General features: G+C 40.0%; 1 protein-coding gene across 1 annotated transcript in view; it reads left to right on the forward strand.

Moving 5' to 3' along the window:
- Positions 1-2,639: 2,639 nt before the first annotated feature.
- ZC3H12B (zinc finger CCCH-type containing 12B) overlaps positions 2,640-23,021 on the forward strand; it is a 31,001-nt gene continuing 10,619 nt past the window's right edge. Inside the window, exon 1 of the mRNA XM_036840410.1 lies at positions 2,640-3,393. Within this exon, the coding sequence (XP_036696305.1) occupies positions 2,786-3,393 (608 nt within the window). The 5' untranslated portion in view covers positions 2,640-2,785. The remainder of the gene's footprint in view (positions 3,394-23,021) is intronic.

Raw genomic sequence — 23,021 nt, forward strand, 5'->3', positions numbered from 1 at the left:
GAAAGTTTGGGGCTTTTGTTATTGAGTTGTATGAGTTCTTTATATATTTTGAATGTTAAGCCCTTATCTAACATGTCATTTGCAAATATCTTCTTCTATCCAGTAGGTTGTTTTTCTTTTGTTGATAGTGTGCAAGCACTTTTTAGTTTGATGTAGTCTCATTTGTTTATTTTTTCTTTTGTTGCCCTTGTCTGAGGACACAGATCCAAAAAAATGTTGCTAAGACTGATGTCAAAAAGCATACTGCTTGTGTTTTCTTCTAGGTGTTCTATGGTTTCAAGTCTTACACTTAAATCTTTAATCCATTTTGAATTTATTTTTGTATATGGTGTAAGAAATTAGTCCAGTTTGATTCTTTTACATGCAGCTGTTCAGTTTTCCCAACACCATTTACTGAAGAGGCTGTCTTTTCCCTATTGTATATTCTTGTCTCCTTTGTCATAAATTAATTGACCCAACAGACTTCGGTTTATTCTTGGGCTCTCTATTCTCTCCCATTGATCTATGTGTCTGTTTTTGTACCAATACCATACTATTTTAATTACTGTAGCTTTGTAGTAAAGTTTTATTTTTAAGTCAAGGAGCATAATACATCCAGCTTTGTTCTTTTTTCTCAAAATTGCTTTGGCTATTCAGTGCCTTTTTTGGTTCCATATAAATTTTAGAATTATTTGTTGTAGTTCTGTGAAAACTGCCATTGATGTTTTGATAGGGATTGCATTGAATCTGTAGATTGCTTTGTGTAGTATGGACATTTTAACAATATTAATTCTTCCAATCCATGAGAAAGGTATATCTTTCATTTGTTTGTGTTGTTTTCAATTTCTTTCATCAGTATCTTATCCTGTTCAGAATACAGGTCTTTCACTGCCCTGGTTAAATTTATTTCTAGGTATTTGATTCTTTTTGATGCAATTGTAAATGGAATTGTTTTGTTAATTTCTCTTTCTGATAGATGGTTTTTAGTGTATAGAAACACTAGAGATTTCTGTATATTAATTTTGTATCCTGCAACTTTATTGAACTCATTTGTCAGTTCTAATAGCTTTTTTGGTGGACTCTTCAGGGTTTCTATATATAGTATAATGTCATCTGCAAGAGGTTTTACTTCTTTCTTTCCAATTTGGATTGCTTTTATTTCTTTTCCTTGTATGATTGCTGTGGCTAGAACTTCCAATACTGTGTTGAATAAAAGTGGTGAGAGTGGGCCAACTTGTCTTGTTCCTGATCTTAGAGGAAATGCTTTCTGGTTTTCACAATTGAGTATAATGTTGGTTGTTGGCGTATATATGGCCTTTATTATGTTGAGGTATCTTAACTCTATACCCACTTTCTGGAGAGTTTTTAACATAAACAGATGTTAAATTTTGTCAAAAGCTTTTTCTGCATCAATTGAAATGATCATATGACTTTTATTCTTCAATTTGTTAATGTGGTATATCACATTGATTAATTTGCAGATATTGAAAACTCCTTGCATCCCTGGGATAAATCCCACTGGATCATGGTGTGTGAACCTTTTAACTTACTGTTGAATTTAGTTTGCTAATATTTTGTTGAGTGTTTTTGCATTTATGTTTATCAGTGATTTTGGCCTTTAATTTTCTTTTTTGTCTTTGTCTAGTTTTGTTATCAGGGTAATGCTGGCTTGGAAGCAGCATTGAAAGCATTCCCTCCTCTTCAACTTTTTGGAATAGTCTGAGAAGGAGAGGCAGTAACTCTTTTTAAAATGTTTACCTGTGAAGTTTACCTGTGAAGCCACCTTGTGCTGGACTTTTGTTTGTTGGGAGGTTTTTAATTACAGATTTAATTTCATTACTGGCGATTGGTCTGTTCATATTTTTATTTCTTCCTGATTCAGTCTTGAGAAACTGTGTTTCTAGGAATTTATCCATTTCTTTTAGGTTGTCCACTTTTGGGCATATAATTGTTTGTAGTAATTTCTTATAATTCTTTGTATTTCTGTGCTGTCAGTTGTGACATCTTTTTCATTTCTGATTTTATTTATTTAGGCCCTCTCTGTCTCTTTTGTTTGATGAGTCTGGCTAAAGTTTTATCAATTTTGTATATCTTTTCAAAGAACCAGCTCTTACTTTCATTGATTTTTCTATTGCTTTTTAGTCTGTATTTCATTTATTTCTGCTCTAATCTTTATTATTCATTTCTTTCTACTAACTCTGGGTTTTGTTTCTTCTTCTTCTTTTTCTAGTTCCTTTAGGTTAGATTATTTATTTGAGATTTTTCTTGTTTCCTGAGGCAGGCTTGCATCACTATAAACTTCCCTCTTAGAACTGCTTTGCTTCAGTCCCGTAGATATTTGTATCATTGTATTTACATTTTTAATTTTCTGTTTGATTTCTTCAATGACTTATTGGTCATTTAGTAACATGCTGTTTAGACTCCATGTGTTTGAGTGTTTTCTTTTAGTTGTTTATGTTGTAGTTGATTTTATAGTCTCATATCATTGTGGTCTGAAAAGATGCTTGGTATTATTTCAAGAGTCCAATCATTTTAAGCAGAAAAATATAATGTCAGACAACCTGTAGTTTCTTAGGAAGAAAACACTGTATTCTAAAATACATTTTCATAAGTTTACTAAACATGATTATGGTATGTGTGTTTATTTGTAGGAACTGGTAACATCTAAACATAACAAACCAAACAGGCAAACCATTGTGCCACCACTACCACCCCATTTTACACAAAGGGAAGCCAATGTACATGGATTCCAAGAAGGCTAAAAAGAAAAAGAGCTGATTAGACCTCAGATTGCCCACTGAACGGGATGACGGCCACCGCTGCAGTGGAAACACCAAAAATGAAGAAGAATGCCTCCAAGGAAGAGAAGCAGCAGCCTGAGCAAGAGAACACAGAGCAGGGTAATGCTGATTCTGAAGAGCTGTTGAGCTCTGAGAGTGACCCTGAACAGTTGAGCCTTAAAAGCAGCAGTAATGACAACAGCTGCCAACCTGGAGATGTTCAGTTGAAGAAAAAGGAGATTCCCTCTAAGCCACACCGCCAGCTTTGTAGATCACCCTGCCTAGATCATCCAAGCTTCTCCCAGAGTAGCACTCTACAGGATGGGAAGCTTGACTTGGAAAAAGAATACCAAACCAAGATGGATTTTGCTTTAAAGCTGGGCTATGCAGAGGAACAGATTCAGTTAGTGCTGAACAAGCTGGGTCCAGAATCGCTTATTAATGATGTACTGGCAGAGCTTGTCAGACTTGGAAACAAAGGTGATTTGGAAGGGCAACTCAACTTGAGTTTGTTAGTGCCTCGGGGTCCCAGCTCCAGAGAAGTTGCAAGCCCTGAACTGTCTCTTGAAGATGAAATAGACAACAGTGAAAATTTGAGGCCAGTTGTCATAGATGGAAGTAATGTGGCAATGAGGTAAGACTGGTATATTTTCTTTCTCTTTCTTTAAAACTGCCCTGTATGCAGGAATTGCTTACCAGGCTATCTGGAGGCACATTTTAATATATAGTTCTATATAATCTTCATAGCAACTTTATTTTACAGATGAGAAAACTAGAGCTCAGCAAGGTTAAATGACTTCCTTGAGAACACTTGATATAGGTAATATGTAGCAAAGTGAGGATTTAAATTTAAGCTTTCCGGCTTCAGATGAATGAAATGAAACTAACATTTATAATCTATTTTGTGCCAAATACTTTGTGAATATGATTTAACTTGCAGGTGAGTGAACTCAAGTTCAGAGGATGAGTAACGGCCAAGGTTACACAAGTAATAAATGGCAGTTTGTATTAAAACCTGAATCTGACTCCAATGCTCCTTCTGCAATATCATGCAACAGTATGTGGCTATTAGTGTTATTAAGACTATTTGACATAGTTTCTATTTGTTTTTAACATCTTTATTGGAGTATAATTGCTTTACAATGGTGTGTTAGTTTCTGCTTTATAACAAAGTGAATCAGTTATACATATACATATGTTCCCATATCTCTTCCCTCTTGCGTCTCCCTCCCTCCCACCCTCCCTATCCCACCCCTCTAGGTGGTCACAAAGCACTGAGCTGATCTCCCTGTGCTATGCGGCTTCTTCCCACTAGCTATCTATTTTACGTTTGGTAGTGTATATATGTCCATGCCACTCTCTCACTTTGTCACAGCTTACCCATCCCACTCCCCATATCGTCAAGTCCATTCTCTAGTAAGTCTGTGTCTTTATTCCCGTCTTGCCCCTAGGTTCTTCATAACCTTTTTTTTTTTAGATTCCATGTATATGTGTTAGCATACGGTATTTGTTTTTCTATTTCTGACTTATTTCACCCTGTATGACAGACTGTAACTCCATCCACGTCACTACAAATAACTCAATTTCGTTTCTTTTTATGGCTGAGTAATATTCCATTGTATATATGTGCCACATCTTCTTTTTTTTTTTTTATACATCTTTATTGAAGTATAATTGCCTTACAATAGTGTGTTAGCTTCTGCTTTATAACAAAGTGAATCAGTTATACATATACAATATGTTCCCATTTCTCTTCCCTCTTGCATCTCCCTCCCTCTCACCCTCCCCATCCCACCCCTCTAGGTGGTCACAAAGCACCGAGCTGATCTCCCTATGCTATGCGGCTTCTTCCCACTAGCTATCTATTTTACATTTGGTAGTGTATATATGTCCATGACACTCTCTTACCCTGTCACATCTCACCCCACCCCCTCCCCATATCCTCAAGTCCATTCTCTAGTAGGTCTGTGTCTTTATTCCCGTCTTGCCACTAGGTTCTTCATGGCCTTTTTTTTTTTTCCTTAGATTCCGTATACATGTGTTAGCATACTGTGTTTCTTTTTCTCTTTCTGACTTACTTCACTCTGTATGACAGACTCTAACTCCATCCACCTCATTACAAATACCTCCATTTCATTTCTTTTTATGGCTGAGTAATATTCCATTGTATATATGTGCCACAGCTTCTTTATCCTTTCATCTGTTGATGGACACTTAGGTTGCCTCCATGCCCTGGCTATTGTAAATAGAGCTGCAATGAATATTTTGGTACATGACTCTTTTTGAATTACGGTTTTCGCAGGGTATATGCCTACTAGTGGGATTGCTGGGTCGTATGGTAGTTCTATTTTTAGTTTTTCAAGGAACCTCCATACTGTTCTCCATAGTGGCTTTATCAATTACATTCCCACCAACAGTGCAAGAGTGTTCGCTTTTCTCCACACCCTCTCCAGCATTTATTGTTTCTATATTTTTTGATGATGGCCATTCTGACCGGTGTGAGGTGATATCTCATTGTAGTTTTGATTTCCATTTCTCTAATGATTAATGATGTTGAGCATTCTTTCATGTGTTTGTTGGCAATCTGTATATCTTCTTTGGAGAAATGTCTTTTTAGGTCTTCTGCCCATTTTTGGATTAGATTTTTTTTTTATAGAGCTTCATGAGCTGCTTGTAAATTTTGGAGATTAATCCTTTGTCAGTTGCTTCATTTGAAAATATTTTCTCCCATTCTGAGGATTGTCTTTTCGTCTTGTTTATGGTTTCCTTTGCTGTGCAAAAGCTTTTAAGTTTCACTAGGTCCCATTTGTTTATTTTTGTTTTTATTTCCATTTCTCTAGGAGGTGGGTCAAAAAAGATCTTGCTGTGATTTATGTCATAGAGTGTTCTGCCTATGTTTTCCTCTAAGAGTTTGATAGTGTCTGGCCTTACATTTAGGTCTTTAATCCATTTTGAGTTTATTTTTGTGTATGGGGTTAGGGAGTGTTCTAATTTCATACTTTTACATGTACCTGTCTAGTTTTCCCAGCATCACTTATTGAAGAGGCTGTCTTTTCTCCACTGTATATTCTTGCCTCCTTTTTCAAAGATAAGGTGACCATATGTGCATGGGTTATCTGTGGGCTTTCTATCCTTTTCCACTGATCTATATTTCTGTTTTTGTGCCAGTCCCATACTATCTTGATTACTGTAGCTTTGTAGTATAGTCTGAAGTCAGGGAGCCTGATTCCTCCAGCTCCATTTTTCGTTCTCAAGATTGCTTTGGCTATTCGGGGTCTTTTGTGTTTCCATACAAATTGTGAAATTTTTTGTTCTAGTTCTGTGAAAAATGCAGGTGGTAGTTTGATAGGGATTGCATTGAATCTGTAGATGGCTTTGGGTAGTACAGTCATTTTCACAATGTTGATTCTTCCAATCCAAGAACATGGTATATCTCTCCATCTATTTGTATCATCTTTAATTTCTTTCATCTGGGTCTTATAATTTTCTGCATACAGGTTTTTTGTCTCCTTAGGTAGGTTTATTCCTAGATATTTTATTCTTTTTGTTGCAATGGTAAATGGGAGTGTTTTCTTAATTTCTCTTTCAGATTTTTCCTCATTAGTGTATAGGAATGCCAAAGATTTCTGTGCAATAATTTTGTATCATGCTACTTTACCAAATTCATTGATTAGTTCTAGTAGTTTTCTGGTAGCATCTTTAGGACTCTCTATGTATAGTATCATGTCATCTGCAAACAGTGACAGCTTTACTTCTTCTTTTCTGATTTGGATTCCTTTTATTTCTTTTTCTTCTCTGATTGCTGTGGCTAAAAGTTCCAAAACTATGTTGAATAATAGTGGTGAGAGTGGGCAATCTTGTCTTGTTCCTGATCTTAGTGGAAATGGTTTCAGTTTTTCACCATTGAGGACAATGTTGGCTGTGGGTTTGTCATATATGGCCTTTATTATGTTGAGGAAAGTTCCCTCTATGCCTACTTTCTGCAGGGTTTTTATCATAAATGGGTGTTGAATTTTGTCAAAAGCTTTCTCTGAATCTATTGAGATGATCATATGGCTTTTCCTCTTCATTTGTTAATATGGTGTATATCATTGATTGATTTGCATATATTGAAGAATCCTTGCATTCCTGGAATAAACACCACTTGATCATGGTGTATGATCCTTTTAATGTGCTGTTGGATTCTTCTTGCTAGTATTTCGTTGAGGATTTTTGCATCTATGTTCATCAGTGATATTGGCCTGTAGTTTTCTTTCATTGTGACATCTTTGTCTGGTTTTGGTATCAGGGTGATGGTGGCCTCGTAGAATGAGTTTGGGGGTGTTCCTTCCTCTGCTATATTTTTGAAGAGTTTGAGAAGGACAGGTGTTAGCTTTTCTCTAAATGTTTGATGGAATTCGCCTGTGAAGCCATCTGGTCCTGGGTTTTTGTTTGCCACAGTTTCAATTTCAGTGCTTGTGACTGGTCTGTTCATATTTTCTATTTCTTCCTGGTTCCATCTCGGCAGGTTTTGCATTTCTAAGAATTTGTCCATTTCTTGCAGGTTGTCCATTTTATTGGCATAGAGTTGCTTGTAGTAAACTCTCATGATCGTTTGTATTTCTGCAGTGTCAGTTGTTACTTCTCCTTTTTCATTTCTAATTCTATTGATTTGAGTCTTCTCCCTTTTTTTCTTGATGAGTCTGGCTAATGGTTCATCAATTTTGTTTATCTTCTCAAAGAACCAGCTTTTAGTTTTATTGATCTTTGCTATCGTTTCCTTCATTACTTTTTCATTTATTCCTGATCTGATCTTTTTGATTATTTTCCTTCTGCTAACTTTGGGGTTTTTTTGTTCTTCTTTCTCTAATTGCTTTAGGTGCAAGGTTAGGTTGTTTACTTGAGATGTTTCCTGTTTCTTAAGGTAGGATTGTATTGCTATAAACTTCCCTCTTAGAACTCTTTTGCTGCATCCCATAGGTTTTGGGTTGTCGTGTCTCCATTGTCATTTGTTTTAGGTATTTTTTGATTTCCTCTTTGATTTCTTCAGTGATCACTTGTTTATTAAGTAGTGTATTGTTTAACCTCCATGTGTTTGTATTTTTCACAGATCTTTTCCTGTAATTGATATCTAGTCTCATAGCATTGTGCTTGGAAAAGATATTTGATATGATTTCAATTTTCTTAAATTTACCAAGGCTTGATTTGTGACCCAAGATATGATCTATCCTGGAGAATGTTCCATGACACTTGAGAAAAATGTGTATTCTGTTGTTTTTGGATGGAATGTCCTATAAATATCAATTAAGTCCATTTTGTTTAATGTATCATTTAAAGCGTGTGTTTCCTTACTTATTTTCATTTTAGATGATCTGTCCATTGGTGAAAGTGAGGTGTTAAAGTCCCCTACTATGATTGTGTTACTGTCGATTTCCCCTTTTATGGCTGTTAGTATTTGCCTTATGTATTGAGGTGCTCTTATGTTGGGTGCATAAATACTTACAATTGTTATATCTTCTTCTTGGATTGATCCCTTGATCATTATGTAGAGTCCTTCTTTGTCTCTTGTAATAGTCTTTATTTTAAAGTCTATTTTTTCTGATATGAGAATTGCTACTCCAGCTTTCTTTTGATTTCCATTTGCATGGAGTATCTTTTTCCATCCCCTCACTTTCAGTCTCTATGTGTCCCTAGGTCTGAAGTAGGTCTCTTGTAGACCGCATATATACGGGTCTTCTTTTTCTATCCATTCAGTCAGTCTGTGTCTTTTGGTGGGAGCATTTAATCCATTTATATTTAAAGTAATTAACGATATGTATGTTCCTATTCTCATTTACATTAATGTTTTGGGTTTGTTATTGTACGTGTTTTCCTTCTCTTGTGTTTCTTGCCTAGAGAAGTTCCTTTAGCATTTGTTGTAAAGCTGGTTTAGTGGTGCTGAACTCTCTCAGCTTTTGCTTGCCTGTAAAGGTTTTAATTTCTCCATGAAATCTGAATGAGATTCTTGCTGGGTAGAGTAATCTTGGTTGTAGGTTTTTCTCCTTCATCACTTTAAGTATATCCTGCCACTCCCTTCTGGCTTGCAGAGTTTGTGCTGAAAGATCAGCTGTTAACCTTATGGGGATTCCCTTGTGTGTTATTTGTTATTTTTCCCCTTCCTGCTTTTAATATGTTTTCTTTGTATTTAATTTTTGATAGTTTGCATAATATGTGTCTTGGCATGTTTCTCCTTGGATTTATCCTGTATGGGACTCTCTGTGCTTCCTGGACTTGATGAATTATTTCCTTCCCCATATTAGGGAAGTTTTCAACTATAATCTCTTCAAATATTTTCTCATTCCTTCCTGTTTCTCTTCTTCTTCTGAGACCCCTATGATTCGAATGTTGGTGTGTTTAATATTGTCCCAGAGGTCTCTGAGATTGTCCTCATTTCTTTTCATTCTTTTTTCTTTATTCTGCTCTGCAGTAGTTATTTCCACTATTTTTTCTTCCAGGTCACTTATTCGTTCTTCTGCCTCAGTTATTCTGCTATTCATCCCTTCTAGAGTATTTTTAATTTCATTTATTGTGTTTTTCATCATTGCTTGTTTCCTCTTTAGTTCTCCTAGGTCCTTGTTAAATGTTTCTTGCATTTTTTCTATTCTATTTCCAAGATATTGAATCATCTTTACTATCATTATTCTGAATTCTTTTTCAGGTAGACTGCCTATTTTCTCTTCATTTGTTAGGTCTGGTGTGTTTTTACCTTGCTCCTTCATCTGCTGTGTGTTTTTCTGTCTTCTCATTTTGCTTATCTTACTGTGTTTGGGGGTCTCCTTTTCGCAGGCTGCAGGTTCGTAGTTCCCGTTGTTTTTAGTGTCTGTCCCCAGTGGCTAAGGTTGGTTCATTGTGTTGTGTAGGCTTCCTGGTGGAGGGGACTAGTTCCTGTGTTCTGGTGGATGAGGCTAGATCTTGTCTTTCTGGTGGGCAGGTCCACGTCTGGTGGTGTGTTTTGGGGTGTCTGTGGCCTTATTATGATTTTAGGCAGCCTCTCTGCTAATGGATGGGACTGTGTTCCTGTCTTGCTGTTTGGCATAGGGTGTCTAGCACTGTAGCTTGCTGGTCGTTGAATGAAGCTGGGTCTTGGTGTTGAGATGGAGATCTCTGGGAGATTTTCGCCATTTGATATTACTTGGAGCTGGGAGGTCTCTTGTGGACCAGTGTCCTGAAGTTGGCTCTCCCAACTCAGAGGCACAGCACTGACTACTGGCTGGAGGACCAAGAGCCTTTCATCCACACAGCTCAAAATAAAAGGGAGAAAAAATAGAAAGAAAGAAAGAAAGAGGATAAAATAAAATAAAATAAAGATAAAATAAAATAAAGTTATTAAAATAAAAATAATTATTAAGAAAAAAAATTTTTAAAGGAGAAATAAAGGAAAACAACAATGGACTGACAGAACCCTAGGACAAATGGTGAAAGCAAAGTTATGCAGACAAAATCTCACACAGAAGCATACACATGCACACTCACAAAAACAGGAAAAGGAGAAAAAATAATATATCTTGCTCCCCATGTCCACCTCCTGAATTTGGGATGATTCGTTGTCTATTCAGGTATTCCACAGATGCAGGGTACATCAAGTTGATTGTGGAGTTTTAATCCGCTGCTTCTGAGGCTGCTGGGAGAAATTTCCCTTTCTCTTCTCTGTTCACACAGCTCCCGGGGTTCAGCTTTGGATTTGGACCCACCTCTGCATGTAGGTCGCCTGAGTGCATCTGTTCTTCACTCAGACAGGACGGGGTTAAAGGAGCAGCTGATTTGGGGGCTCTGGCTCACTCAGGCTGGGGGGAGGGAGGGGTACGGATGCGGGGCGAGCCTGCCGCGGCAGAGGCTGGTGTGACGTTGCACCAGCATGATGCATGCCGTGTGTTCTCCCGGGGAAATTGTCCCTGGATCACGGGACCCTGGCAGTGGCGGGCTGCACAGGGTCCTGGGAGGGATGTGTGGGTAGTGACCTGTGCTCGCACACAGGCTTCTTGGTGGCTGCAGCAGCAGCCTGAGCGTCCCATGCCCGTCTCTGGGGTCCGTGCTGATAGCCGCAACTCGCTCCCGTCTCTGGAGCTACTTTAAGATGTGCTCTTAATCCCCTCTCCTCGCGCACCAGGAAACAAAGAGGGAAGAAAAGTCTCTTGCCTCTTCGGCAGGTCCAGACTTTTTCCTGGACTCCCTCCCGGCTAGCCGTGGCGCACTAGCCCCCTTCAGGCTGTGTTCACGCCACCAACCCCAGTCCTCTCCCTGCGATCTGACCGAAGCCAGAGTCTCAGCTTCCACCCCCTACCTGCCCCAGCGGGTGAGCAGGCAAGACTCTCGGGCTGGTGAGTGCTGGTCGGCACTGATCCTCCATGTGGGAGTCTCTCCGCTTTGCCCTCCGCTCCCCTGTGGCTGCGCTCTTCTCCGTGGCTCCAAAGCTTCCCACCTCCACCACCCACAGTCTCCGCCCACAAAGGGGCTTCTAGTGTGTGGAAACCTTTCCTCCTTCACAGCTCCCTCCCACTGGTGCAGGTCCCGTCCCTATTCTTTTGTCTCCTCTGTTTTTTCTTTTTTCTTTTGCCCTACCCAGGTACGTGGGGAGTTTCTTGCCTTTTGGGAGGTCTGAGGTCTTTTTCCAGTGTTCAATGGGTGTTCTATAGGAGCAGTTCCACATGTAGATGTATTTCTGATGTATCTGTGTGGAGGAAGTTGATCTCCGCGTCTTACTCTTCCTCCATCTTCTCAAATCCATCTGACATAGTTTCTAGTAGCAGAGAATACATTTGCAGAATTCTTTTTTCAAATATTATATTTTTATTTTTTAGTAAAGTACAGTTATTTACAATACTATATTAGTTTTAGGTGTACAACATAGTGATTCAGTATTGTATAGTATTGAATCAGTATAGTAAAATTCAATATTTTACTACATTTATAGTTATTATAAAATATTGACTGTTTCTCTATGATGACTCTTCTCTGTGCTGTACAATAAATCCTTGTATCTTATTTTTTTTATACATAGTACTTGGTACCTCTTAATCTCCTAACCCTATATTGTCCCTCCCCCATCCTTCTTCCCAGTGATAACCACTAGTGTGTTCTCTATATCTGTGAGTCTGTTTCTGTTTTGCTATATTCATTCATTTGTTTTATTTTTTAGATTCCACATATAAGTGGTAGCATACAGTAATTGCCTTTCTCTATCTGACTTTTTCACTAAGCATAATACGCTCTAGGTCCATCCAAGTTGTTGCAAATGACGAAATTTCATTCTTTTTTAAGGCTGAATAATATTTCATTGTATATATACCACAGCTTCTGTATCCAATCATCTGTTTATGGACACTAAGGTTGCTTCCATATCTTGACTATTGTAAATAATGCTGCTATGAACATTGGGGTGCATATATTTTTTCCAAATCAGTGATTTTGTTCTCTTCAGATATATACACAGGGATGGAATGGCTGGATCATATGGTAGTGCTATTTTTAGTTTTTTGAAGAATCTCCTTAGTATTTTTATAATGGCTACACCAGTGTACATTCCCACCAACAGTACAGTAGGGCTCCCTTTTCTCCACATCCTCACCAACACTTGCTATTTTTTGTGGTCCTTTTAACAATAGCCATTCTGACAGGTGTGAGGTGATGTCTCACTTTAGTTTTTATTTGGATTTCAGAGATGATTAGCAATGTTGAGCATCTTTTCATATGCCTGTTGGCCATCTGTATGTCTTCTTTGGAAAAATGTCTATTCAGGTCTTCTGCCCATTTTTTAATTGAGTTGTTTGGTTTTTTATGTTGAGTTGTATGTGCTGTTTATATATTTTGGACATTAACCCCATATCAGTCTTATCACTAACAAATATTTTCTCCCATTCAGTAGGTTGCCTTTTCATTTTGTCAAAGGTTTCCTTTGCTGTGCAGTAGCTTTTAAGTCTAATTAGGTGCCATTTGTTTATTTTTACTTTTATTTCCTTTGCTTTGGGAAACAGATCCAAAAACATATCGCTCTGATTTATGTCAAAGAGTGTTCTGCCCATGTTTTCCTTTAGGAGTTTTATGGTTTACGGTCTTACATTTAGGTCTTTAATTCATTTTGAATTTATTTTTTATGTGATGTTAGAGAATGTTCTAATTTCATTCTCTTATATGTAGCTGTCCAGTTTTCCCAGCACCACTTATTGAAGAGACTGTCTTTTCTCTATTGTATATTCTTGCCTCCTTTGTTGTACATTAATTGACCATAAGTGTGTGTTTTTTCCTAGGCTCTCTTTTCTTTTCTATTGAGTTATGTGTCTGTTTTTGAGCCAGTACCATACTGTTCTGATTACTGTAGCTTTGTAGTATAGTCTGAATTCAGGGAGTGTTATTTCTCCAGCTCTGTTCTTCTTTCTCAAGTTGTTTTGGCTATTAGGGGTCTTTTGTGTTTCCATACAAATTTTTAAGTTATTTGTTGTAGTTCTGTGAAAAATGCCCTTGATACTTTGTTAGGGATTGCATTGAATCTGTAGGTTGCTTTGGGTAATATAGTCATTTTAACAGTATTAATTCTTCCAATTTAAAAACAGGGTATATCTTTCAATCTGTTTGTGTCCTCCTCAATTTCTCTCATCAGTGTCTTACAGTTTTCTGAGTACATGCCTTTTACCTCCATAAGTAGCTTTATTTCTAGCTATTTTATTCTTTTTGATGTGATGGTGGACGGGATTGTTTCCTGAATTTCTCTTTCCAACAGTTCATTTTTAGTGTATAGAAATGCAACAGCTTTCTTTACATTAATTTTGTATCCTGCAACCTTACTGAATTCATTTATTAATTCTAGTAGTTTTTTGTGGAGATTTTAGGGTTTTGTATATATAGTATCTTTTGATTTGGAGCATTAATCCATTGACTTTTAAAGTGATTATTGATAAGTATGTACTTATTGCCATTTTGTTACTTGTTTTCTGGTGGTTTCTGTAGTTCTTCTCTATTCTTTTCTTCCTCTTGTGGTTTGACGGTTTTTTAGTGGTATGCTTGTGTTTCTTTCTCTCTAGTTTTTGTGTATCTATCATAGGTTTTTGTTGTTGTTGTTTATAAATTTATTTATTTATTTTTGGCTGTGTTTGGTCTTCGTTGCTGCACACGGGCTTTCTCTAGTTGTGGCGAGCGGGGGCTACTCTTCGTTGTGGTGTGCGGGTTTCTCATTGTGGTGGTTTCTCTTGTTGTGGAGCATGGGCTCTAGGCACGTGGGCTTCAGTAGTTGTGGCACATGGGCTCAGTAGTTGTGGCTCATGGGCTTTAGAGCACAGGCTCAGTAGTTGTGGCACCTGGGCTTAGCTGCTCTGCAGCATGTGGGATCTTCTTGGACCAGGGCTCAAACCCATGTCCCCTGCATTAGCAGGTGGATTCTTAACCACTGTACCACCAGGGTAGTCCCTATCATAGGTTTTTGACTTGAGGTTACCATGGGGTTTGTATATGTTGACCTATAACTAAATGTATAGGTCATGTTTTAAACTGATAGTCATTTAAGTTCAAACACATTCTAAAAAATCTACATTTTATACTCCCCTCCCCCACAGTTTGTGTTTTTTATGTCATATTTTATATCTTCATGTCTACCTCTTAACTCTCTATTGTAATTATAGTTTATTTTACAACTGTTGTCTTTTAATCTCATACTTGCTTATGTAAATTGTTGATCCACCACATCTACTATATATTTGCTTTTACTAGCAGGACTATTTCTTTCCTATAAATTCTACTTCTTGTTGTAACCTTTTATTTTCTACTTAGAAAATACCTTTTAAAACTTCTTGTAGGGTCAGTTTAATATTGATGAACTCTTTTAGTTTTTGTTTGTCTCAGAAGTGCTTTTTCTCTCCTTCAATTCTGAACATCTTTTCTGGGTATAGTATCCTAGGTTGTAGGTTTTTCGCTTTCAGCACTTTAAATATATCACGCCACTCCATTCTGGCCTGCAAAGTTTCTGCAGAAACATCAGCTGATAGCTTTGGGGGAGTTCCCTTGTATGTGACTCTTGATTTTCTATTGCTGCCTTTAAAATTCTTTCTTTGTCTTTAACTTTTGCCATTTTAATTATGATATGCCTTGGTATGTGTCTCTTTGGGTTCGTGTTGTTTGGGACTCTCTGTGCTCCCTGTGAGTGGAAATCTCTTCTTCTTCTGGAATTTTTCAACCATAACTTCATCAACTACATTCTTTACCTCTTACTCTCTCTCCTCTCCTTCTGGGACCCTTATGTTAATGTTACTATGCTTGATGTTGTCCCATAGATCCCTTAAACTATCCTCATTTTTTTAAATTTTGCTTTTCTATTTACTGTTCTGATTGGGTGGTTTCCATTAGACTATCTTCCAGATCACTTATGCCGTCTTCTGTATCACTTAGTCTGCTGTTAATTCCCTCCAATGTGTTTTTCATTTCAGTTATTGTATCCTTCAGCTCTGACCAGTTCTTTTTTATATTTTCTAGTTCCTTGTTAAAATTCTCATTTTGCTTGTCTATTCTTTTCCCAAGTTCAGTTAGCCTTCTTATTACTAATGGTTTGTACTCTTTATCTAGTAAATTATTTACCTCTGTTTCATTAGGGGTTTTTTTTCAGAGGCAGGTTCTTTTTCATTCATTTGAAACACATTCCTTTGTCTTCTCATTTTGTTTAACTTTCTCTGTCTCTATAGAATTAAGTGAAACAGTTACTTATCCTGATCTTGAAGGGGTGTCCTTCTGTGAGAGTGTCCTTATGCAGTCTGTGTGTGCCCAGTGACTTTGGTGGGAGAGCTGGATCTGAAATGAGCACAGGTCACATCTTCTCCTGGGGTGTGCTGACAGCTACCACCCTAGTTGATGGTAGGGCTGGATATGGAGGAGGTAGAGCCAGAAACAAATGTGAGCTGGGGCTTTTCCTATGATCAATGGTTGTCACCACCCTATTGGGCATGGGGCTGGGGTCCAAGATGCTGGAGTAGAAGCCCTAAGGGTTGGGTCCAAGCTGGTCCCATTCCCTCTAAGTGTGCACTCTCCCCCAGCAACAGCACCTCCACCCTAGTGGAGAGCAGAGCCAGAGAAAGTGGAGTTGGAACAGTAGCCCAGTGAGGGCTGGAGTGGACGCTGGGGCAGTTGTGAGAAACCAGCCAGAGCCCCAGGCTGTTTTCAATATGCTTTCTTTGCCTTGTTCCTGGGAGTAAGGAAGTGTGCGTGCATACTGTTCATGATGGAGTCTCAGTTTCTCACTGCACCTCTAGTAAGTCCCACCAGTTTTCAAACAAGCTAAGGGGACTCATCTTCCCAGTGTGAGACCCCAGTGCTGGAATGCCAACTATGTGACTAGAACCATATATTTGGCATCCACTCGCTTCCTAGGGAGTATCTCCAAGCCTATGATATACCCCTCTTCTTCTATGTCCCCCGCTAGTAGCGCAGGTCCCAACCTGATCATTTCTCCTCTCTGCCTGACTCCTTGCGGATCTTTCTTTATAGGCTTGGTTGTAGAAGAGCCTTTCTGCCAGCCTCCAGTTAGTTTTCAGTGAGAGTTGCTACACAAGTAGATGCATTTTTGATGTGTTTGTGGGGTAAGGTGAGCTCCCACAAACGTCCTCCTACTCTGCCATCTTGATTCCCCCTTTTTAAAATGTGTTTAAAAACCACAGCATCATAATAGGCTGTGTAAAGGAGGCTAGACATCTCCCCTGTTTTAATGAGGGGAAACTAGAAGCATAGTAACAAGAAAGTTAAGTGACCTGTACACAGTATTCCAGGAATCAGAATGATGCAGTGGGTGGTGAAAAGCAGAGAGTGATTTCTGTGTCCAAAGGACCAAAGGTAACTTTGCCCCCCTCCCTAATAGGCATAAACTAGAGTGATTCTTGAAGGGAAGAGGTATGGATCTGCTAAAATCAATTTTTTACCAGATCAGGCCACCCAAAACACTTTAGATTGGACCCATTTCCCAAGACCCACTCTCCTTTAAGTGTTTTGTGTTTTGGAGGTGGTGATAAGAACCCAGGACTTCTTTGAGAACTTTGAATTCATGGTGATATAAGATCTTCCTTGTCTTTGGAGTTCTGTTCAAGGATTGCTGATTATGAAGGACACTTTTTGGTTCTTTTGCTTTGTAAGGAATAATGAAGAGATTAATTACCAAGGTAATTAGTTTCAACATATCTAGTCTTTGCCAATAGTAAACTCTCATGCTGATAGGAAGATAAACTTTTGTCTTTTATAGTAGTTGATTTACTATATTAAAGATACCTCACACAATTTAAAGAAAGCAAAAAAAAATCAGCACTCAACCTTATTTTTAGGAGCATGTAAAAATAGTGCATAATGGACAACATGATCTTTTTTTTAATTGCCAACTGTGTCCTTGTTAGCATCTACTCCTTGTCTGACTAGGAAAGTTACTGATGAGTCCCATTTATTCTGCAATCACATTTCACATGGTCAAAAGTTCAGTGCCATAGTCTGCTCATGATTTTTTAAGTGCCATTAATCTGAATTCATTTTGTTTTCCCCATTCTCATATAACTTTATCATGAGATTGGTACTTAGACAAACTACATATTGATGTCTCTTGTTCCTCAGTGTGTTGGATGAGACTGCATTGAAATCATGATGCTTTGTCATTAATAGCATTTGTTTAACATTTGCAATAGTGGTGTACCTGTAATTCACATACTGATGTATGGTAAAATCCTAAAGGGTTTGTTAATTCAGAGAGCTGTTTCCTTGGGTGTTGCGGGGGGGGGGGGGGGGGGGATCCATTTCAGTGGAGTTAAGGCTTTCAAATGTAAACGCCACCATTTTTTTTTTCTTAGCTGCGTTGGGCCTTCATTGCTGTGCATGGGCTTTCTCTAATTGTGGTGAGTGGGGGCTACTCTTCATTGTGGTGCACAGGCTTCTCATTGTGGTGGCTTCTCTTGTTGTAGAGCATGGGCTCTAAGCATGCACCCTTCAGTAGTTGTAGCACTCAGGCTCAGTAGTTGTGGTGCACGGGCTTAGTTGCTCTGCGGCATGCGGGATCTTCCCAGACCAGGGCTTGAACCTGTGCCCCCTGCATTGGCAGGTGGATTCTTAACCACTGGGCCACCAGGGAAGCCGCCCCACCATATTCTTTTTTAAGTCTAGGAGAAGCCCAAATATTTGAACCCTACAAAAAAAAAGTCAGAGAGAGAGGCCAGTGACCCATCTGCTAGACAGAATTTGGCTTGGAACCTAGATCGTGAGACATATCTAAGCCACTTCACAGAACAAAGTGAGTTGTAGTGTCACTAAAACATTCTGTAACTTTCAAGTCCTAGGTTTTATATTGCTTTTAAGATAGGATTTTAGGTCCTAGCTTTTTAAATTTGCAAAAGGACATTTTGCAAGTTCAGGTTAAAACAGGTCATCTTGCAGGATTTGTTTATTTTCCATTTTTTTCATTCATTTATTCCTTAAATATTTATTGATCTCTAAACTTTGCATACTGAGCCCTTATATAGTGTTACTAGGTTGGCGTGCATTGTGTCAAATAGCTTCAACCAAGGAGGTCAAAGGAAGACCCAGACCAGCAATCTCTGTCCTTGTGATAGCAAGCAAAGAATTGCAGGCTACCACTTTGGGCTTAAGTGCAAAGCAAAGTTTATTAAAGCATAGTTACACTCTCAGAGAGAGAGTGAGCTATTTCTGTGAAGTGAAACCAGCACTCCTATACAGGCTTAAGAGTGTTTGTAAGGAGCGTTCTGTGAGGAGGTGGGTCGTGATCATGGGTGAGTGACAGGGGATCATTATTTGATTGACAGTCCCGAACTATGTAACAAGTTCATTATTCTGCATGCCCTTACCCTTAATTCACTAAGAAAAGCCTACCCAGAGTGGGGGGGGTGGTGGAGCAAAACCACATACAGATTTTATTATAATGATGGTATAATGAGTTTGGGTTTACTATAGGTTATATGCCTGTCTGGTCTGGGCATGTGCAGCCCAGAGAAGTTCCCTCGTGTTATTGGGTTCCCTCTTTATCTGTATCAGGATATGTTGCCCATCACCTGACCATGGTTTCACCCATTCTGGGTGGGGTGTAACTTGACTATTCCCCCCTTGTCTTTTTACCACTGTCACCTCCTTGCTGCTAATGTCAGGGCAGGGTCCTCAGATGGTTGAGGTGTGACTCGACTACTCCCTTCTTGTCTTTTTGCTACTGTTGCCTCCTTGCTCCTAATGTCAGGGCAGGGTGCCCAGAGGGTTGGGGTGGGACTTGATTGTTTCCTTCTTGTCTTTTCACCACTGTCACCTCCTTGCTGTTAATGTCTGACTAACTACCTAACATTCCCCCCTCAAGAGTATGGGACCCAATTCTTTGGGACATGGGCGATGACTGCTCTGGCTGCTTCCTGCTGTTAAGGGGCGGAGTCTTGATTGGGTCCCTCCTCTTGCTCTCCTTCAGCTAGGAGGTAGGCTGGAGTGATGACCATCAAGGGGTCCCATGTAGATCTTGGTCTCAGGGTCAGGCTGAATGGGCTGGTAGCTACCTCGCAGAACCATTTGGAATCAAACAGCCTGTATGCATTCTGAAATGAGTCGAACAAGTAGCTTTATGATACAAGGGCCTAATAACAAAACAAAGGCTGTCAGGACTAATGGTCCCAACAAGGGCAACAGCCATGTCCATATCTGGGTCTCCATAGAGGAGAGGAGGGTAGAAAGCCAGCTAGGGCCCTGTCCTGCTCTCTCTTTCAGATCTTCTATTATTTTGATGTTTTTCTTTAAAACCAGAAGGTTTTCTTCAACCTGGCTGGAGGTATTAACATAGAAGCAGCATGTTTCATTTAGCAGGGCACAGACACCCCTGGCCTCAGCTGTTATAACAGGGGTCCCCAACTCCCTAGCTGCGGATTGGTACCGGTCTGTGGCATGTTAAGAACCACGCCACACAGCAGGAGGTGAGTGGCGGACAAGCGACTGGAGCTTCATCTGCTGCTCCCCATCACTCACATTACTGCCTGAACCATCCCTGCCCCCCACCCAGTCTGTGGAAAAATTGTCTTCCATGAAACTAGTCCCTGATGCCAAAAATGTTGGGGACCGCTGTGTTATAACATTGAGGGCCCTCTTATTTTGTAAAACCACCTCAGCCAGAGAATCTAGGGCTGACTGTTGCTCCTCAATGGCTGCTACCGTAGCCTTCCAGGATTCCTGGACCATGATGGTAAGATTGAGAATGCTTCTCTCTAAGAGGCGTATACCCGCAAACCAAAAAAATTCCTCTAAAGACACTGGATCACTTCAGGCTGATCCAACTGGCGATCCCTGGTACTTTAACAGCTGTAGGAGAAGAGAGCAAGACTGGATAGGGTCCCTTCCAGGTCAGCTGAAGTTGAGAACCAGGAGAGCCATTCTTCCAAGTTTTGATGAATACTTGTGTTCCTGCAGAGTAGAGGCAAGGAGAAGACTCTGGGGAAGGAAGCCTTTTTACCACATATTTCTGGAGGGCTTTTTGGAATTGTCCAAAGGAGGTGACAGAGTACATCAGTAGGTCCCCTCATAAGAAAGGCCTACCATACAGCATTTCATAAGAGCTAAGGTTAAGTAAGGCCTTTGGGGATGTTCTGACCCTTAAAAGGGCAATAGGGAAGGCTTCCTTCCAACTGAGGGAGGTCTCTTGGGTTATTTTTCTTAAGGTATTCTTTAAATGTTGGTTGGCTCTTTCTACATTTCCTGAGGATTGGGGTCTCCAGGAAGAATGAAAGTGGTACTCAATATCTAGAGCCTTGGATATCTGCTGAATAATTTGGTTAACAAAGGCAAGACCATTATCACTCTGAAGAGAGAGCAGGAGGCCAAATCTAGGGAAGATTTCAGTTAAAAGCTTCTGGGCTACCTCTGAAGCTTCTTCTGTCCTGGTGGGGAAAGCTTCCACCCAACCAGTAAAGGTGTCCACAAACACCAAAATGTACTTATATCCTCAGTAGGGAGGAACCATTGTAAAGTCCATTTGCCAGTCTTCCCCTGGATATGTTCTGTGTCTCTGAGCTAGAAGGGCCAACGGGGGTGGCTTATTTCCCTGAGGATTGTTAGTCAGACAAATAGGGCATGATGAGGTTACCTTATTAACTACATCGTAAAGTCCCTTCCCAGAGAAGATAGAAGAAACAATCTGGTATGAGGCATCTCTCCCAAGGTGACAGGCCTCATGCAAAAATTTAATAATTTTCCATTGGAGCGATTGGGGCAGGTGAGTTAAGTCCTCTCTCCAGTACCATCCATCTGGGTCAAGGTGGTACCCATGATTTATGGCCCATTTGATTTCCTTAGGCAGGTAAGACAGGGAAGGGAAAGAACTAAGGGAAGGAACTAAGGCACCATCTATCACAAAGGGCTGAAGGGCTGCTTGTCAGGCAGCCTGATCAGCTAGCCGATTTCCTTTTGTTATTTCATCGTCACCCTTCTGGTGACTTCTGCAATGAATCACTGCTACCTGGGAAGGCTTGAGGACTACCTCCAAGAGGGAGAGAATTTGAGGTCCATACTTAACTGGATTGTTTTGGACCATCAAGTAGCCACATTACTTCCAGATAACAGCATGAGCATGCAGAACCAAAAAAGCATATTTAGAGTCAGTATATATATTAAGGGCCTTATTTTCAGCCAGGGTTAAGGCTTAGGTTAAAACAATTATTTCTGCCAATTGGGCTGAGGTCCCTGGGGGAAGAGTCCGGGCCTCAATAACCTGTGTCAAGGAGACCACCACATACACTGCCCTTCTACATCCTTCAGAAACAAAATTACTTCCATCAGTAAACCAAACCTCCTCAGGTTTTGTAGTGGAATATCAGTTAGATCTTGTCGGGGCAACAAGGAATGATATATTGTCTTCACATTGGTGAACTGGTAGACCTTCTTCAGACAGGGGGAGCATGGTAGCTGGATTTAAAGAGGAGCAGACCATGACACGTAAGTCTGGATTCTGCAACAGTAATGCCTGATATTTGAGGATCCTGCTATCTGTGAGCCAGAAATGGCCTTTCTCTTCTGAGAGAGGCAACCTGATGGGAGGTATATACTGTCAGGGGAGGCTTCTTCCACTAATAAGGCCAAGGCAGCAACTACCCTAAGACAGTTGGGCCATCCAGTGGCCACCAGGTACAGTCTCATTGACAGATATGCTATAAGTCTCCAGATAGGGCCAAGTTCCTGAGTTAAGACTCCTAAAGCCATCCCTTGTTTTTCTGCCACAAATAGTTGGAAAGGTCTATCAGTTCTTGGGATTCCCAAGACTGGGGCCTGAGATAGTAATGTCTTTAGCTGTTAGAAATCTTGGGTTTGGCTAGGGCCCGAGAGCAGAGGTTTAGAGTCAGATTTTCCTTTCGAGGCCTCGTAGAGGTTGTGCTTTTAGTCCGTAGTTAGGAATCCATAGTCTGTAACACCCCATGAGGCCTAAAAAGGCTCAGAGCTGCTTTCAGATAGTTGGTTCCAGCAGATCTAAATCCCTTGTATTCTATCTGGGGAGATACTTCGTTCCCCTGGGGAGAGGATTACTCCCAGATATTTGACTTCCTGCTGTGCCAATTGGACCTTAGACTTAGAAACTTTATAGCTTTTTTTGGCCAAAAAATTGAAGGTCTGGGTAGCATGAGTTAAGGCTCTCTCATGGTCTGGGGAGCAAATAAGAAGGTCATTCACATACTGGATGATAGTCCCTTCCGCCAGATGTAGATCTTGGAGGTCCTTGGCCAGGGCCTGGACAAAAAGGTGAGGGCTGTCTCAGAACCCTTGAAGTAGGACTGTCCAGGTGAGTTGTTGTCCTCTATTCCCTTCCTCATGCCACTCAAAATCAAAGAGGTAGTAGGACTGGGGGTACAGAGGTATGGAAAAGAAAGCATCCTTTAAGTCTAACACAGTAAACCAGGAGGCTGTGCCTGGGATGGTCCCCAACAAGTTGTATGGGTTGGGGACTACCGGATGGAGAGGGACAACTGCCTCATTGATAGCTCTTAAGTCTTGGACTAGTCTGTATTCTCCGTTTGACTTCTTAACAGGTAAGATAGGGGTGTTGCAAGGAGAACTGTAAGGAATACGTAGCCCCTGTAGTAAAAATCTGGATATGAGAGGCTGCAGTCCCCTTTGGGCTTCTGGGCAAATTGGATATTGTTTCTGATTGGGGAAAGAGGTTGGGTCCTTTAAGGTGATAAGCACTGGGGAGGCAGTTATAGCTCTCCCCGGGATTCTATCAGCTCAGACCTGGGGGTCTACTGGCAACTTAGCTAAGGCTGGTGTGCCAGT

This window comes from Balaenoptera musculus, chromosome X (genome assembly GCF_009873245.2).
Source record: "Balaenoptera musculus isolate JJ_BM4_2016_0621 chromosome X, mBalMus1.pri.v3, whole genome shotgun sequence".
NCBI classification, from domain to species: domain Eukaryota; kingdom Metazoa; phylum Chordata; class Mammalia; order Artiodactyla; family Balaenopteridae; genus Balaenoptera; species Balaenoptera musculus.